Below are 19,193 nucleotides of genomic sequence, written 5' to 3'. Positions count from 1 at the left end.
TAGCTGAGGTGAATAGAATTCAAGAGAGAATGTTAAGTGAAAAAAAACCAAATCAAGCTGCATATGAAGTGTGAATCCCACTTGAGGTTTTCCATAACAATAAAACCAAGATAAGATTATGAGATTGTTGTAAAGATTAAACAACAATGCTGGTGATCTTTGTAAAGAGCTCAAAAAAAGCACACAGTAAACACTCAAAAAATACAAAGTACTTCTGTCTAGAAAGAGGGGGAAAAAACAGGCATTTTCACTTTTACCTTATTCAACTGTTTTGAATAAAAAATAATTTTTTGAATAAAAAAATTTTTCATTAAAAAACACGTGCTTTTTAAATTAAAACTACTTTAAATAAACAACAAATGCAAGCATTTACATCTTTAAAGTGATGAACTAATCTCTCTCCCTTTTCACTTCTTTTAGACTCTTTCTTCACATGTCTTTAACTTACCATTAGATTTTACATGCCTCAGCAAGGCAGAATGATTCCTTTTGCACACAGTAGGTACTCAATAACTGAATCTAATTTCTTAACAAACTAGGATATTTGTGGTGATGAATGGGAAAAAAATTATACTCCTCTTAGTAAACTGCTAAATAAATATGTCCTTGAGTGAGTTCCATTAATATATTTAGCTGAATTATCTTTTGTAGCTGAGTAATATAAGAACCTTTATTTGATTTTATACGTACAGCTTCCAAGCTCTCTTTTTTCATGTTCAGTGAGTCTAGTTGTTGCTGAAGTGTATCTAATTCCTAAGAAAAAGGAAAAAAAGCAAATATATATGCAAGTTATATTTAGAATAATCTGTTTCTCAACATTTCAAATGTGGTTGTGGCAAATATGATTGTGGTTTTGTAAACATATTCAACTCATATCTTGCTATATGACTAGAATTTATTAACATTATTTGTATTTTTGTTAATTTCTTTCATTACTCCTAAAAACTATGCCATGATCTACCTTTAAAAATACCTTATGAGCTTGTCAAAGGTAGCTAGCCCTTTACACAGTGAATCATCATTGTGTTTCAAGAATATTAAATATCAGAAGCCTTCAAATTAATGATGTCATTGTTTAAAGTCATGATTTTTAATTTTGATTTCTTAACTATGTTTTCATATATTTTGTCTAATTTCTTTTAGAGCCAACACATAATATACATCGCTCACTCCTAGGGACAAGACTTTTGAGCTGATTAGTTATTCAAAAACAGCTGTGCAAGATTAATTACATTTTCATGGTATTTTGGCATTTCTGTAATAGTCTTTTCTTCAGTGTTTCATTTTATGTTATAAATCCTGAATAAAAAGTTATATTAAATTGTTGGTGAAGTGGGTGGATGAGTGGCTCAGCCGGTTGAGCATCTGACTCTTGATATCAGCTCAGGTCAGGATCTCACAGTTATTAGATGGAGACAGCAGCCCCCTCTGTGCTAAGCATAGAGCTGGCTTGGGATTCTCTCTCTCTCCTCCTCCCCACCAAATAAATAAATGAACTTTAAAAAATAGTCAGTCAAGTAATATTTGAGAAACTGTATTCATTACTGGCATTCGTGAGGACTAATTCTCTGTGAACTGTTGGGTTAAGGGATATATAGGCATGTAAAGGCACTAACTTGCTAATCTAAGTCACCACCATAACTGAATGTTGGGAGAATTCTCAATGAGCCCTCAGCAGGCCCCCAAATTTTTACTTAAACACCATGATTAGGAAGCAAGAGATGTTCAAATCAAGGACACGGTAAAAGAGATGCTTATTAGGTGCTGCTTATTAGGCAGGAAAGAGAGTAAATATCTATATGGCTCTGGTATATGAGAGTTTTTATTATTTCCATTTACAGTTCATTTAAAAAAACAAGTGTTTCCATGAATCTTTGTAACATGCAGAAGTGAAAGATGCACAGAAATGAGTAATACAGTCAGATTAGGTCATTATGCAGCATACGCTAATGAAGTTTTCTAGATCAGTGCTTCTCAAATTTAAATGTCCATAAAAATTATCTGGAGACCTTGTTAAAATATTCTTATCAGTAGATCTCCAGGATGCCAATGCTGCCCATCTTCAGACCAAATTTTTATTAGCAAGACTGCTGTATGCTTGGCACAGAACAGTGATTAGTATTACCTGCAACAATTTCTCATTTGTGGTTTTCATTTCTGTGTACTTGACTTGTTTTTCAGGAGACATGTTTTTGATAATGCCATCTGCTGCTTGCTTTTCCTGTTCAACTTCTTCTTCTACACTTCTAATTTGTTTTTCCTTCCTGAAATCAAAAGCAAGCATGTAATATTCCTCTTACTATATTGAGGGGGAAAACATCAATTAATTTTTCTCAGGTCATGGTCTGAACTAAATAGGGTAAAGTTATTCAACATAGTTTGTAATCCTTATAGATGTACAAAAAATTCTATTTAGAGAACAAACTAGCAGTTGCTGGGGAGGAGAGGGTGAGGGATGGGCAAAAATGGGTGAAGTGGACGGGGCGCCTGGGTGGTGCAGTCGGTTAAGCGTCTGACTTCAGCCAGGTCACGATCTCGCGGTCCATGAGTTCGAGCCCCGCGTCAGGCTCTGGGCTGATGGCTCAGAGCCTGGAGCCTGTTTCCGATTCTGTGTCTCCCTCTCTCTCTGCCCCTCCCCCGTTCATGCTCTGTCTCTCTCTGTCCCAAAAATAAATAAATGTTGAAAAAAAAAAATTTAAAAAAAAAAAAAATGGGTGAAGTGGAGTGGGAGATACAAAGTTTCTAGTTATGGAATGTATAAGTCATAGGGATGAAAAGTACAGCATAATATAGCCAATGGCATCGATATAGTGTTGTATGGTGATGGTAACTTGTGGTGAACGCTGCATAACATATAGAGCTGTTGAATCACTAAGTAACATTATGTGTCAACCATACTTCAATTAAAAATTAATAAGAAAATCCCTTATACATCCAAAAAAAATAATTTGGTCCCATCAGCACAGATTTATTTTACGTCTTTTTCTTCTCAATCCCCAAATCCTTCTATTTCCTTAGTGTCCATTTTACTTTATTAGAAAACACAAAGATTATCACAGAAAATCCTTAAAGCCATATATATACAAGGATGTGTTTACACTTTGCCATATCCTCAAGAGAAATAAGACAGTTAAATTTTAGAATAGTGGATTTTAAACATCTTTTGGCTATAGAATTCTTTGACCAAATGAAATCTTGTATGGTAGTTCACCATGTAAATGATATAAAGTAACACTGCTCTGACTGATCTGAGAGTAAGGAAACCTACAGTGCAATTTGATTAAAAAACAATCAGAGCTTTAGAATAATAATATATTTTGCTTATCTACAGCTTTAATTAAAATTGGTGTTCTGGGGCACATGGGTGGCTCAGTCTGTTAAGCGTTCAACTCACTCTTAATTTTGGCTCAGGTCATGATTCATGGTTTGTGGGACAGAGCCCCACATTGGTCTCTGTGCTTAGAGCACAGAGCCTGCTTGGGATTCTGTCTCTGCCCCTCTCCCACTTGTGCTTCTTCTTTCTCTCTTTCTTAAAAATAAACTTAAAAAAATTGGTATTCCCAAAGTTATCAACTATATTTTAGCACTGCAAAATAATAAATTTATTTCCCTAAAAACATAACAGGAACATCACGAGTGTAATCATATAAAAGTAGTAGTGACTAAATTAATTATAAACAATAACCATCTTTATCATAAAATCACAAGAAATACCAGTGATGTGTCACTTATTACCTAAGCAAGGTCAATTATCAATATGGTAGAGAAAAATTCTGAAAAAAATAGAAAGATGCTAGTTATCATGTAAATACTTAAAGACTGACATATAAAAAGACTACTTGAAGATAAATGTTTAGTCTCAACATCAAAATTTCTATTTTGTGTTTCAAAATATGAATCTTCTACTATTTAATCTTTCACATGTAGATATCAACTTCTACAGTTTTCACAATCTCTCTCTAAACCCTGTAGATGCACCTATCCTCCACACCTTTTATACTCATACCCCACTACCAGAATAAAATAATCTAAACTAAGAAATTTTCCTACAAATAATATCTCATAATAACCCAACAAAAGATGAACAAAATCAGGGGTGCCTGGCTGGCTCAAGTGCAGGAGCATGCGACTCTTAATCTCAGAGTTGTGAGTTCAAGCCCAACATGGGATGTAGAGATTACTTAAATAAATAAAACTTAAGAAAAAAAAATGAACAAAATCAAACAACCTGGAATTTCTATTTATTTTTGTCTCACTGCTGGACAGAGTGATATCTTCACTTTGAATTTCAATTACTATAGTACCACAAATGCTGAACTGATACGGTTTACGGGCTCACAGAACTTTGAAGCAGAAAAGGTCATCTATTGCAATCTCTTTGTTTCATAGATTAAGGATACTAGGCTCAGAGGAGTTAATCTTTTGGAACTAACTCATTCTAAATTCCATGATTATTCACTATCAATAAGGAATCTTAACCATGTTTTTGCCTGATTTATCTGTCTACTGTAGTAATATGGGAGCTCATACTATACAGTATTCTATTTCACAGATGAGAAGCTGCAGCATAAGGAAGGTAACTCATTTTTTGAAGGCCACACAATGCCAAGTGTCAGGTCTTTTGATGCTCTGAGCACTTTGCTCCTGTTATAACTTGGCAGTAAAACCACCAATGACAGTGTCATAAAAATGAGTAAATAACAAAGTTGAAACTCAGGGGAATACAAAACTTGGTGGTATCTTTTCAATTTGAATCTTTCTAAACACAAAATACCTTTAGGACTAACTTTAAATCACTCTAACAACATATCTTTTAAAGTATGCATTCTCAATATTATATACTTTAACTTGCAAAGTGAATTTGCTAATATTTAAATTTTTCAAGAGTAATTAAGAAACACAAAGGTTAAGCAACGCACTTTATTTGTTACGTTAAAAAAGTCAAAGATGACTTTAAGAAATTATTCTTCTAGTCAATCTTTTGCTAAGGAAGTCTAGTTTTTTTTAATCACGTGTTCACTAGGTACAAAGGTTAAAACATAAGTGAAATGCAATCATATGACATACTTTTTTTTAATGGTGTAGAAGAAACAGTAGACTCCTTAGCACACGAATCTCAGAGACAAAAGAAAAAAGTAAAGGTAAGATCCTATATATTTATAGGTTTGGTGGTTGCTGGTGAATTAAAAAAAACATATTTAGATTTGTTAAGTCTGTACAAAAATCTTTAATAAGTGATGAAAGAGGAGAAAATATGATTATATCTTCACATGATCTACTTTAGAAATATACACCTGGGACATGGCCAAAAAACTTTCTCGAATAAAGTTATAATGCAATGCAAACTAATTTTTCTTTTTTTGGGGGAAAAAGGTTGCATCTAGCTAATCAAATATATAAGATCTTTTTATTTTGAAATATGTTAATCACAGAGCATTCTGAAAAATGACATTAACTTAAAACAAATTTAAAAGATGAAAAAAAAACCAAAACAACTGGCCGCTAATTGGTAGTTGCTGAAATTAGGTGTGACTATTCTCCTTGCTCAGAGGTTTTCTCTTGAAATTTTCCATTATAAAAATGTTTAAGTTTGCAAAAAAAATCTATAAAATGGTTGACTACAAAAGTGAAGTTAATCATGAACTGTTAATATCTTCAAACACATCAAATTCTGGCGTAACTAAAATATTTAATGGCAAACCTATATATACATTTTATTTAACAAAACCAACATAATTGCAGCATCTTTTTATTTCATGGTATGAAAGTCATAGGAAGTAAATAACCAAAAACTCCCAAGAAACTTATACTTGAAAACGCACTAAGGGGAACACTATTCTTTACCTATTATTTACTTTTGTGTAAAGCTTTTTTTTCCTGTAAGGTAGGCTGTAAGCTAAGTCAAAAGGCACTTTATTTTGTAAATTAAAAGAAACTGTTATTCCATTTGTTCTTTATTTTTTTATCACTAAATTCAAACCCAAGTATCATTTCAAAATAAATTTCAAATTGAGAAAAAATTCCAATGGGAGGAAAAAGGCAGTAATAGATATCTTCTTTTTACACCAATGTTTTAAATGCGGTAAAGTGACTCAAGGACAATCTGCATAACCTATCTACTGGCTAGCTATTCCACCCACCTGATTTCTTTAAGATAGCCAATAATGCTAGCAAATGTTTTTGTCTAGGGACTTCTCTACTCACGTTGTGATGGTCAACATCCACTCCCTCTTTTATTTATTAAAAAAAAAAATTTGTTTTAATATTTACTTTTGAGAGAGACAGAAAACAAGCAGGGGAGGGGCAGAGAGAAAGGGAGACACAGAATCTACAGGTTTCAGGCTCTGAACTGTCAGCACAGAGCCCGATGATGAGGAGCTAAAACCCACGAACTGCAAGATCATGACCTGAGCTCAAGTAGGACACTTAACCGACTGCGCCATCCAGGTGCCCCCACCCCCTCTTTTAATCTTTCCCCTTCCAAAAGACACACAAAATATATGAAAAGCCCCACAGACTGCGTAGTCTAATCAATGCATTTCATAGCTTTAGACCTAACAATGCTTGAGATTTGCTGAACACTATAAGAATCTACCTTAAGCTCTGCATATATATTGCTCCTAACTCTGAAATTTATCAAAAAATGGGGAAAAATCCTTTTCTAATCTTATCACCTTTAGCACACTAGAGAAAGCAATTATTAGTATGAAATAGAGGATAAAGATCATAAATTACACATTGGTTTATAGTCCTGCCTGATCTCTCCATTACATACTTTAGCTGCTTCTTTTCCACATAATTTCTTAGAATCAGCTCATTTTTTTTGTAGCCTATTTGCTTCCTTTAATGATCCCTATCCTACTTATTTCTGAAAAAAATAGGACTTTTCCCTTACTCACCACTACCTTACCTACATTTGCACCCTCACTAAGAACTTTGCTACCCCACTGATAAATACTGACACAAGCCATTGACAAGGCTGTACACATGTTCCTAGAGGTGGTTAAACAGGGGTAAAGTACCTTTTATGTATGAATTAGGGATCCCCTTTTGTGGACAATGTTCTGGAATAAGAGCTTGAACTCATTTCTGATTTTAAAAGAATCAGATTCTAAATCTGATTCTAAAAGAATCTGATTCTGAGTCTACATCCAGTTTGTGAAATCTAGGACAGCAGTGGCTTTTTCTAATAAATTTAACTATGGTAAAGGAGAAATAAAAGAGATATAAGTATAAACAAATCAACATACTGAAGGTAATGAGAAAGTGAACTAAAATAGACCAAAACTGAAATAACAGTAAATTCCTCATTGCTAATGAGGCAACAACAGATTTTATAACTTGAAATGAGGCTTGCTCATTCTGAATAGTTTTCTACTTCCTGCTCTGAAGGAATAAACTTACCCTTTAAAGTATTAAGTATCGCATTGCAAGAAATGCTCTAAGATTTAAAAGACTAAATTTCAGAAAGCCAATAAGGATTATAACAGGATATATTCATATCCTCTTAAATGATCATTTGTTTGCAATATAGTTTTCTAATGCTGACCTTAAGAAAACAGATAAAAACAAGAAACATCAAGGTCATGAATAAAATGACTAAATGGAAAGTAATTATTTAGCAACAAGAGTTTACTCAAATTAATGGCAATTTCCAGTTAAAGATGGCATGTTGGGGGCGCCTGGGTGGCGCAGTCGGTTAAGCGTCTGACTTCACCCAGGTCACGATCTCGCAGTCCGTGAGTTTGAGCCCCGCGTCAAGCTCTGGGCTGATGGCTCAGAGCCTGGAGCCTGTTTCCGATTCTGTGTCTCCCTCTCTCTCTGCCCCTCCCCCGTTCATGCTCTGTCTCTCTCTGTCCCAAAAATAAATAAACGTTGAAAAAAAAAAAAATTAAAAAAAAAAAAAAAAAGATGGCATGTTGGATGTACATGTTAACTTTGACTCCTGACCCAAACCTGACTTAAATGAAAATAAAAAGTAATAAGGACAAAGAGAATGGAAGAGAGGGCAACAGCAATAAAACCAAGAAACTTGAAAGTTAATGGTTAAGTGGAATCTAGGAAAGCAAAATGTTTCCAAGCCAGCAGTGGGGCAAGCTGAGAAGTTTCTTGAATTATACCACAGAACCCATAAATGGCCCAGAAACTGGCAGCACCAGGTACTCTGGAACTGGAGAAGAAAGGAATAAAACATAGTTAAAATTCTTCCTCCTTGCCTCTGCCCAGCCAAGTAAAGTTCCTCTCCTACATAAGCATAAGACTGAGGCCTTTTTTTTCCCTCTGGGGAGAATACAACAAAGGGAATCTGGGCACTAAGCACAAGTGAATGCAGGAATGTTAGGCCAAAAACGGGGAGTAAATTAAAGTTTACATACTAATTACTGAGATAAACCCCCCTTTTTCACCACTCAGCTCTCAGCTCACTACCTGGCCTTATCTGTTCAGACAGTTGAAAGTCATTTTGGGAAAGCCAACCAGTCCAAGAGAAAAAGAAAACAAAACAAAACAAAAAAACTAAGGATAATAACATTTAGGGATTCCCAAGAAAAAGTCCAGCAATTTCATTCTAAGTAAGGCCTAAGGAGAGACTTCTTTAAGAAGATGGAACGTTAAATATCTAATTAAGTATAAACTATTTAGCGATATGTTAGGGGAGAGTTTAGGTATCAATTCATAAAAAAAAATAAAAAAAAACTAAGCACATGAAAAATACAGTAATTTAGAGGAAAAAAAAGTGTACAGGAACAGGAAAGTAATCCTGTTACATGGCTCAGTCATTAACAGTATTTATACGTTCATGATAAGCCCTGAATACTCATCTAGCCAAAATTATAAGTAACTATGTTTGGAGAATGAAGAGATAAAAAGCATACATTTGATGGATTGGAGATGAAGGTAGCAAGTGTTTGAAAAAGAGCTGAAGGCTCTCAACTCCTACGGTTTTAAGTCAATGGATTATACCAACAGACAATGCCTAAAATCTAAAAAAACCAAGAAATAACAATATAAGCATATTAAACATGTACACATATGTATGTATATAAAACTTTCTTTCACGCACATTATTAAAATTTTAAAATATACAACCAGTTCTATTAAATTTCTTTTCAATCAATTCAGGAACTCATAAACATTCTAAAATATATTCAAATTTCATTTGCCAGGAGCTTTCCAATTTGTTAAGATTAGAGAGCAAGGAAGAGTTCAGGGACATGTACTTGTTTTACATTTTACATATTTTAAGAAAAAATAGATTTACAAGGAGAAAAAAGGAAATCAAAATGTCCTCAATCATCTCTAAAGTTCTAGTATCCTACTGAGATGAAAATACTCTCTTTTCTATCAGGCTTGCGATATGAAAACTACATGCATCACAATCTTATTTTGGCCCCTCTCCATGCTATTGTTATCAGACAACAGCCAGTCTTCTAGAACAGTAAGTTTTTACAACCAATATTTTCAAAGGTATACTTTCTGTACATTTAGTAAAATATCCCAAGACAATAAAAGAAAAAAATCCAAGCTATCACAACCAAATGTTTAGCTGTCTATATTCAAAATCTGTGATATGTAAGCTGGATTCTAATTTGACAAAAGCAGTCTATAAATTTTTTTTTATAAATTGAAAACACATGCTTTTTATTTATTTTTTTTATTTTAGACAGACAGCACATGTTCGAGTGGTGGAAAGGGGCAGATGGGGGGGGAGAGAGGGGGAGAGGGAGAGGGAGAGGGAGAGGGAGGGAGGGAGGGAGGGAGGGAGAGAGGGAGAGAGGGAGAGAGGGAGAGAGAGAGAGAGAGAGAGAGAGAGAGAGAGAGAGAGAGAGAGAGAAAGAGAAACAAGTAGGCTCAATGCTCAGCCATGGAGCCAAACGTGGGACTTGATCCCACAACCCTGGGATCATGACCTGAGTCGAAATCAAGAGTCGGACACAAATGACTGAGCCACCCAGGTGCCCCCATTTTTTTTTAACTTAGTTCTTTAAAAGTTTTCACTATAAAATGTGAGATTAGTTTCAGGACATAAACACCACTGTCTTGTTTTAAGTAATCTCTACTCCCAAAGTGGGGCTCAAACTCAGGGCCTGAAGATTAAGCGTCACATGCTCTACCAACTGAACCAGCCAGGCACCCCCAAACACTACTTTTTAAAATGTAGGAATTTTTTTTAAAAAAAATCATATATTTATGAGGAAAATTATTGTTGTTACATTATTGTTTTTAGGGAGATACTTCAATTGCAAAAATAGTCAAAATAAGAACTATTTTTTTTGGCTCTATATCCAAATAAGGAAAGCACTTCTTCATGCTTCCTGGCTCTTAAATTCAATACATGGTTCAATTTCTGTTATAAAATAAATATTTTCTGGGGGCACCTGGCTGGCTCAGTCGGTAGGACATGATTCTTGATCTTGGGATCATGAGTTCAAGCCCCATGCTGGGTACAGATATTACTTAAAAAAATTAATAAAGTATGTATTTTCATTTTTTTTGAGAGAGAACATAAGCAGGGAAGGGACAGAGAGAAAGGAAGAGAGAGAATGTTAAGCAGGTTCCATGCCCAGTGCAGAGCCCGAGACGCTGCTTGACCTGAGCCAGAGTTGAGTTGGACGTTTAACTAAGCCACCCTGGTGCCCCAATAAATATTTTCTTTTAAAACACGAAACTTTGAGCTGTTAATTCTATAGAGTTATATCTTGAGTAATATTTCTGAATGATTTAATGATTTAATAGCCCTAGTGTTGGTAGCTCTGATTTTTAAAAACAACAAATTTTAAATTTCATTATAAATCTGCACAAATGAAGTACTAAATAAGAGAATTATTATTTGCCATGTATTTCCACATACATAAATGGAATTACACCCATAGTCTTTCTTTCTGTAATAACATAAAGTATATATGGTAAACTAGAAGATCTTTGCTCAATTACATGTATCAGAATTTCCTTAATCTTCAGTATTTCATCCCGATAAAGAAATAAAAGTATTTTCTTTACCTTTTTTACATTGTAACATCAAATATTAGAGAGGAAATATTTCCTAAAACTATTTTCTCCTAAATATCTAATTACCTGGATATGAAAATTTGGGAAATTCTGTTAATATTTTTCCTAATTAATTTCTGATTTTTTCTTTTTTAGGAAGTCAAATATAATTTCACTGAAATGAATTATTCGTTAATTCCAGTGGATATCAATAAAAACATTACTATACTTGATCTCAGTTATAACCAAATTTCTCTGAATGTTACAGACACAAGGGTTCTACAGACCTATTTTTTACTCACTGAACTCTATTTGATTGAGAACAATATCATTATGTTATATAATAACAGCTTTGGTAACCTCTCCAACCTAGAAATTTTAAATATGTGTACAAACTCCATCCACATAATTCAACAGGGTGCGTTCATAGGCTTAAATAAACTAAAACAGTTACATCTCTGTCAAAACAAAATATTTCAACTGAATCCTGATATATTTGTGCCTCTAAAAAACCTAATACTTCTGAATCTGCAAGGCAATTTGATAAGCTATTTTGATGTACCACGAATGTTTCGTCTGGAATTAATAATTTTATATGGAAATCCATGGAACTGCTCTTGTAGTCTACTGAATTTGCAGAAATGGTTGAACACCTCAAATGTGACACTAGGTAAGCTAACATAATTTAATCAAAACCAAAATGTGATTGATTTTTGATTGTTCCACCCCAGGAAAGTCTCTCACTTCATGTTTTAAAGAAAAAGAAACTATTCCTGTTTAAGGGAAGCAGGAAGAAACAATAAAAAGTAATTGCTGAATAGATGTTCTTCCTCTGCCTTTCAGGAAAAAAAAAAAAAAAAAAAGAAAATTTTAAATGTTCTATATATGTGAAATGATACTATCACTTCATGTATTAAGTTTGCAGTGTGAATACATAAGAGTAATTTTTTTTAGGTGTATTTCCTTTTCTTAGGATATCCTGCCAGAGAGTAGATAAAAACAGGTGCCCTATTTGCTTAACTGCAAACCATGCTCTGCCTGTGATCAATTTTCACCACAATCTTAATCATACCATCTTTACTTTAATACATAAACTAAACAATAAACATATTACACTTGAACTATATTCATAAAATAACTTAATAAACAAGAATATGAATCTTTCCCTTATAGTGTTGCTAGGCAAATATAAGAGTTTCTTTCTTATAATCTTTAATGATGATAGGTCATTACCAAAAATTCTAGGTAAAAATAATTATGTTAGCTATAAAAATTTACTAATATTATTAACCCTATTTTCCATAACAAATCTTAATTCTGATTTACCAGAAAATGAGAACATCACCACATGTGCCTACCCAGATATCCTGGAACGCTATAGTATCACAACTGTACCATACAATGCTGAGTGCTACTCAAAATTTTCTCCACCTATAAATGAAGATCTTTATAACCACTCTCAGTCCATTAACAATTCAACATTTAACAGCTCTTTGAACAACTTAAAAAATTCAGGTAATGTACTGGTCTTAAATATTAATATTGGGGCAGTAGACTAAATAAACTGAATTTTAAATTTCTAGAAACAATGTAAAAGAACAATTCCTCATTTGAACAAAAGATTTACAAAATACTAGGTTTCCAAACCAGGTTCTGCCAGTTACCATCCAATGCCATAATGCAACTTATTTAACTTCTCTGAGCCTTACTTTCGACTGGTTAAGTAACAATTCTCAACAGGTATAAATCAATAATGATTTAAGTTGAATTGATAAACAGTATCTGCAAAGATAGGTAGCTATTTTGAAAAAAAGGTATTTTCTCATCACACTATGAAATATCTTAATTTACTGTAGTCTTAGTAACTTTTGTTTAAAGAAAATTAGAATGTGTGTTTATTTCTAATACCAATACTATGGAGTTATTAGGACATGTAATTATGATTATTTTATTTCTGTCAATTAACAAAATCTCTTTCTCTCTCTCTCTTTCTCGGTATTCCAATTAAGAACATAAACTTCTTGGAAAAAGCTGGGCTTTTCTTCTTGGTGTGGTAGTCACTGTACTGATGACTTCATTCCTCATTTTTATTGCTATCAAATGCCCAATATGGTATAATTTTCTGCTTAGTTACAATCATCATCGCCTGGAAGAGCATGAAGCAGAAACCTATGAAGATGGTTTTACTGGAAATTCAAGTTCTCTTTCACAGGCCTCACATACAAACTCTGAAGAAACTACAGTAATATTTGAACAACTACATTCATTTGTAATAGACGATGATGGGTTTATTGAAGACAAATATATAGATACTCATGAATTATGTGAAGAAAATTAATTCTCTTCAATGTTTGATTCTTTAAAAATGTTATTGGCTCACTCACAGTTTAGACATAGAGATTAGGCATGTGACATACCAAACTGTGGCTAGTAGTACTTTCATATTAATTACAACACATGAATATCATAAAATCATGTTTTTCTCATTGGTACTGAGCAAGTATGTGCAAATATAGTAAATGACATTATCCGGTAGCTAACAGTTACAACAGAAGCATTACTTTTCTCAGCAGTATTCAGGAGACCATACATCCTAATAAGAAAAAGACCTAAAGTAAATTATTAATTAATTAAAATGAATTGATTCTCATATTAGCCCAGATATTTGATTCACTACATATTAAATTATATTAACATTTATTGACTGGAGTAAGTGAAAAATAAAGGTTTTGGATATGAGAAGTCAAAGTGAAGAAGCTTAAATATACAACAGACTAAGATTGATTTTATGCTCATAGAATGAATTCATGGAATTGGAAAATATTTTTTCAATGCTTCCAGAATTAGCACAATAAATTTCCTGAAAATTTAGTACTAACTTAAAGCCCAGGCACAACGTCCAAGCACAATCCCTAACAAGTTACTACTGATTTCCAAAAAAAAAAAAAAAAAAAAAAAGTACTGATTTTGTCTATAAAGAAAGACCATCACCATAATGCATGATCGTCACAAATGAACAGTATGGTGGCTTCCAAAGTGGCTATCACAAGTATCTGTGAATCCTGTTTTTAAAAATCTATTTTTTTCCCTCTCTTAGGAGAACTCTATTCAAATGAATTTGGCTGGATGTGAGAAATTTCCGATGGTCCAGGCACAGCTGTTTGGGATCCTGTAGATGGAGCAATGTTTCCCAAATTGTTTTACAGAATATTAATTTCCAGAAAAATGCCCAGAAATATTTATAAGGGGGGAAAAGGTACATGGACAAATTACTACAGAATTCCTATAGGAAATACTGAGTTTAAACAAAGTGAAACAAGATTCTTTGTCATATGACTTATTTGAAACTCTACTAAGCTAAAGTACTCTGCTCTTCAAGAACCAAGTTTTAAGAATTTTCCAAACTTACTTGACAACAAAACCCTTTATTTGAAGTATGCCCATAAAGAGTTCATAGCACATTAATGGTCCAAAAAATGTAGTTTGGACAAGAATGGCCTTAAACTATTATAGGAAGGGTCTGAAGTTAATTATTTACTAATTCTTATTATTTACTAATTCAGTTGGCTGCAATCATAATTTAACAACTTAATGCAAACAGTGGCATTAAAAGCTGTAAAAAACAATCCATCATTTTTACCTTCCATATGGGTGGAAATTAAGTGTATTTATCTATATCTTTTAGAGAAGAGAACATCTCTAAAACACTAAAATAAAATACATTTATAGATGAAATAATACAATATCTTTAGAACTTCTTCATCGTAATACAGGGAAGGCAGTAGTGAGTGCCTAGAGGTCTGTATGGAGCAGGAATGGATATGAGCTGATGGAGCTGGGAGATGGGAACATAAGTGTTTAATACACTGTTTTATTTTTGTGTCATTTCTCAAAATGCCTATGCACCTAATAGTTTCTTAGAAAAAAGAAACTAAAAATAATGTAGATATATGTTATATTCTGCAGAATAGCCATTATACCAATAGTAAATTCAGCTCAAATGTCTAATGAGGAAAATAAAAACTGTTAAGGATGATACATATATGCCCTGTCAAATAGAACTCACTTATTTATAATGTATATTTGTCTGTGTTTATAGAAACATGTTTTCAATAAAGGACATAAATGTTTTACATGTAAAATTTCTTACTAGATAATATCATTTATACTTTATTGTTTTAAATCTCAATTATAAGAGATAATTATGGAAACAAAATGCACTTTTTTTTTTAATTTTTAAAATTTTTTTAAATTTACATCCAAATTAGTTAGCATATAGTGCAACAATGATTTCAGGAATAGATTCCTTAGTGCCCCTTACCCCCATCCTCCCTCCCACAACCCCTCCAGTAACCCTCAGTTTGTTCTCCATATTTATGAGTCTCTTCTGTTTTATCCCCCTTCCCGTTTTTATATTATTTTTGTTTCCCTTCCCTTATGTTCATCTGTTTTGTCTCTTAAATTCCTCATATGAGTGAAGTCATGGTATTTGTCTTTCTCTAATTTCACTTAGCATAATACCCTCCAGTTCCATCCACGTAGTTGCAAATGGCAAGATTTCATTCTTTTTGATTGCCAAGTAATACTCCATTGTATATACATACCACATCTTCTTTATCCATTCATCCATCAATGGACATTTGGGCTCTTTCCATACTTTGGCTATTGTTGATAGTGCTGCTATAAACATGGGGGTGCATGTGTCCCTTCGAAACAGCACACCTGTATCTCGTGGATCAATTACTGGGTCGTAGGGTAGTTCTATTTTTAGTTTTTTGAGGAACCTCCATACTGTTTTCCAGAGTGGCTGCACCAGGTTGCATTCCCAAAAATGCACGTTTTTCTAAAAAGCTATTATTTTACCAAAATATCATTTCCTAAGAGGCAAATATTAATACTGAAAAAAATGTAGTAAAATGAAATACTACATGAGCAAACTACATCTATTTTCTTAAAACTCTTATAATTGAATATTGGCATGCAAAACTAAATTTTTTTTTTTTTTGGCATGTGAAACTAAATTAAAACCAAGTTTCTTAATGCTGTAGTAATATATTAAGGCTGCATAATATAACTAACTTATTATGAATAGGTGTTACATAATAAACCAGATGGTTTAGTCACCACACTAAATCACTAAATGGTAGTACTATAAAAGAGAATGAAAAAAAGTTTTTAGACTTGCCTTCTCAAGGTATGAAATTACTTGTTCCCTTTGAATGTGGTCAAGATACAGCCTTGTGTTATTGAGATGTTGACCATCTGATTAACACATGAAGTAAGTCTATCCCTCTGCATATAAAAGTAACCTTCTTGAAGGTAACTTTTGTTCTTAATTTAATTTTCTGCTTAACAGGGTCAGGAGAACCAATTTCACTCAGCCTCAATTACAAACTGCCAATATTAAGTTTGAAAGTTCTCACATTTCAGGACAAACTACCATATTTTAAGAACTTTTTCCTCAACTAAATGAACCTAATAGACATAAAGTCTGTGGCATTCTTAAATTTATAATCTGTGAGTTATCTTTCTGGATGAAATATCTATAAAACATGTACATATAATATATACAAATCTGACTTGAATATTATACAACTGCAGATAAATGAGGAAATAAATGAGGACCTAAATGTTCTAGACTCTAAAGGTTCTAAACTCTATAAAAAACACTTTATATAGTTTTTTTTTTATCAAAGTCCGTTATAAAATATAAATGGACTACAGTTTATTATTTATTCCTTAGGTACCTAGGAGAGTATTTTATGTATGGTAAGTGATAAATACTTGCTAAATGGTTTAAAACCAGAACAAAAACAACAGTAAAAAAGAAAATTTTCTAGTAACAACCTGGTCACCATAAATATGGAATTTGCTTTGTAAATGTGAAGGGACTTCCAGGATTTGTAATTTCTAAGGCACACTTTATAACAGCATCAAACGATAGATTGATGCTTTGTTTTTAATCAACAGAAAAACTATATTTATCTTCCAAATGTTTTAAAATTACCTGTAAACATCCTATTCTTTATCAAATATTTACTCTACGTGCATAAGTAATAGGACAGTATATGTGGTGTTACAGAATTTCAGTAATTTCGGTTACTTATTATCCTCGCTCTCAAAGAGATTAATACTGATAAAATTCTGAGACAAAATATGTATGGGGTGTGTGTATAATAATAGCTTATCTTTTTATGTTTGCATTGCCTTAGATAGTATTTAATTAAGGCTAAAAATCAAGGAAGAATAATTATGTTAACTGCTGTTATCTGAATATTTATGTCACTCCAAAATTTGTGTTGAAATCCTAACCCCCAAAGGTATTAGTAGGTGCAGTCTTTGTGTACTGACTAGGTAATGAGGCTGAAGCCCTCATGAATAGGATCAGCACGCTTATAAAAGAGATCCCACAGACCCCCTCTACCTTGGGAGGATACAGCAAGAAAATGCCTGGTATGAACCATGAAGAGGGCCTTCACCAGAATGGGACCATGCTGGTGCCTTGAGCTTGGTCTTCTCAGCCTCTAGAACTGTGAGCAACAAATTCTGGTTGTTTATAAAATACTAAGTTTATGGTATTTTGTTATAGCATCCCAAACGGACTAAGATAACCACATCACATCTACATCTTTGTAGACATTGCTGTCACTGCCACGTGTTCTTTAAACATGTTATATATAAAGATCCATATATATATATATATATATATATATATATATGCATTAATATAACTATTAATTATAAACTAATAATTGAATAATGAAATAATATAAATAGCCCACTAATAATGTCCCTTTTATTAGGCTGGGACTTAAATATCATAATTCAAAATAGTTAAAAAGCTCAGGTTAAAATTACAAGTAGTAGGGGCACCTGGGTGCTCAGTTGGTTGAACATCTGACTCTTGATATTGGCTCAGGTCGTGCTCTCGCAGTTCCTGAGACCAAGCCTGAGTGAGGCTCTGCGCTGACACAGCAGAGCCTGCTTGGGATTCTCTCTCTCTCTCTCTCTCTCTCTCTCTGCCCCTCCCCTGTTCATGTCCTCTTTCAAAATAAATAAACCTTAAAAAAATTAAAAATAAAATAAAATTAATAAAATTAAAAGTGGCAGAGATGGAGATGTTCTCATCCATCTTAGATTTTAAAGTACTTAAAACAGAAATTTTATTTATCTAATCTATGTAGTTATTTTATTTATACAGGATTTGGCTTCTTAGTGGTAAATGAAGATAACAAATGTATAAACAATAAAATTTGTTTTGCAAATATTCAAATTTTTAAAATAAAAAAATGTAACAGAAGAAAACGAGAAAATTTATAAGGAAATAAAGGACTCCAAAGTTAAATTGCCTAATACACTTCACTTGTAAATGTTTGATTTCTACATGGATTGTACTTACGCTTGTCTTTCAGTAAATATGATATCCATACTTTGTGTTTCTCGATCATTTTGAGCTTTAAGCTGAATAAAGAGTTAACATAGAAGTTAGTGATAAAAATTACCATTCAACTGAGCTACTTCTTTAAAAGGTATGCTGGTCATAAACAATTTGAGAGATTATCATAATCCTAACGCCACTGTCAAAGTTAAAAAAAAAAAAAAAACAAAACGGTACTTATTTCACTGAACGAACTACAACCCCTGGAAAAGGAAGTCTTTTTCACAGGCATTGTAATCTCAAACCAAAAATATTCACTGTTCTTTAGTGATCTATCAAATAATCCAACGTAAACTTAATTTATGTAAACAGAATCTAATATTTATTGACTGTTCAACAGTTGATTAGTAATATGCTGAATTAAGGGCCAACACAAGTTTTATTCTTAAATTATTCAGAATTTTACCCTGAGTACTCCTATGTGACTCCACCTGTCCATATTCAGCCTAGAATTTTGACCTATCCCAAACAACTGACAAAACACATAAAGAGGTTTTCACATTTTACATTTGGCATGAAAAATATACTTTTAGTGGTGCCCAGCTGGCTTAGTGGGTAGAGTGCATGACTCTTCATCTTGGGGTTTTGAGTTCAAGGCCCACACTAGGTGCAGAGATTACTCAAAAATAAAACCCTATATAGGATTATATATAGATTTATATAAATCTATATAAATATAAATATATCTATATATATATATTTAAGTTGGGAATTTTCCTGTGTTCTAAAGTTGAGACTAATTTCACGAAATTATCATGTTTTTAGAACT

General features: G+C 32.9%; 2 protein-coding genes across 2 annotated transcripts in view; one reads left to right on the top strand and one right to left on the bottom strand.

Moving 5' to 3' along the window:
- IFT74 (intraflagellar transport 74) overlaps positions 1-19,193 on the bottom strand; it is a 90,651-nt gene that overhangs the window by 44,067 nt on the left and 27,391 nt on the right. Inside the window, exons 8-10 of the mRNA XM_030293713.2 lie at positions 18,386-18,447; positions 2,126-2,264; positions 691-753 (exon numbers count right to left, since the gene is read on the bottom strand). Coding sequence (XP_030149573.1) covers positions 691-753; positions 2,126-2,264; positions 18,386-18,447 — 264 coding nt within the window. The remainder of the gene's footprint in view (positions 1-690; positions 754-2,125; positions 2,265-18,385; positions 18,448-19,193) is intronic.
- LRRC19 (leucine rich repeat containing 19) lies at positions 4,786-14,038 on the top strand. Its single transcript, XM_030293714.1, has 5 exons — positions 4,786-5,141; positions 9,347-9,436; positions 11,143-11,656; positions 12,316-12,501; positions 12,996-14,038. Exons 1-5 carry the CDS (start codon positions 5,049-5,051, stop codon positions 13,322-13,324), a joined length of 1,212 nt encoding a protein of 403 aa, XP_030149574.1. The 5' UTR covers positions 4,786-5,048; the 3' UTR covers positions 13,325-14,038.

This window comes from Lynx canadensis, chromosome D4, assembly GCF_007474595.2.
Source record: "Lynx canadensis isolate LIC74 chromosome D4, mLynCan4.pri.v2, whole genome shotgun sequence".
Classification (NCBI taxonomy): Eukaryota; Metazoa; Chordata; class Mammalia; order Carnivora; family Felidae; genus Lynx; species Lynx canadensis.
The sequence above is the reverse complement of the archived record's forward strand: the minus strand, read 5'-3'. Positions and strand labels throughout refer to the sequence as shown.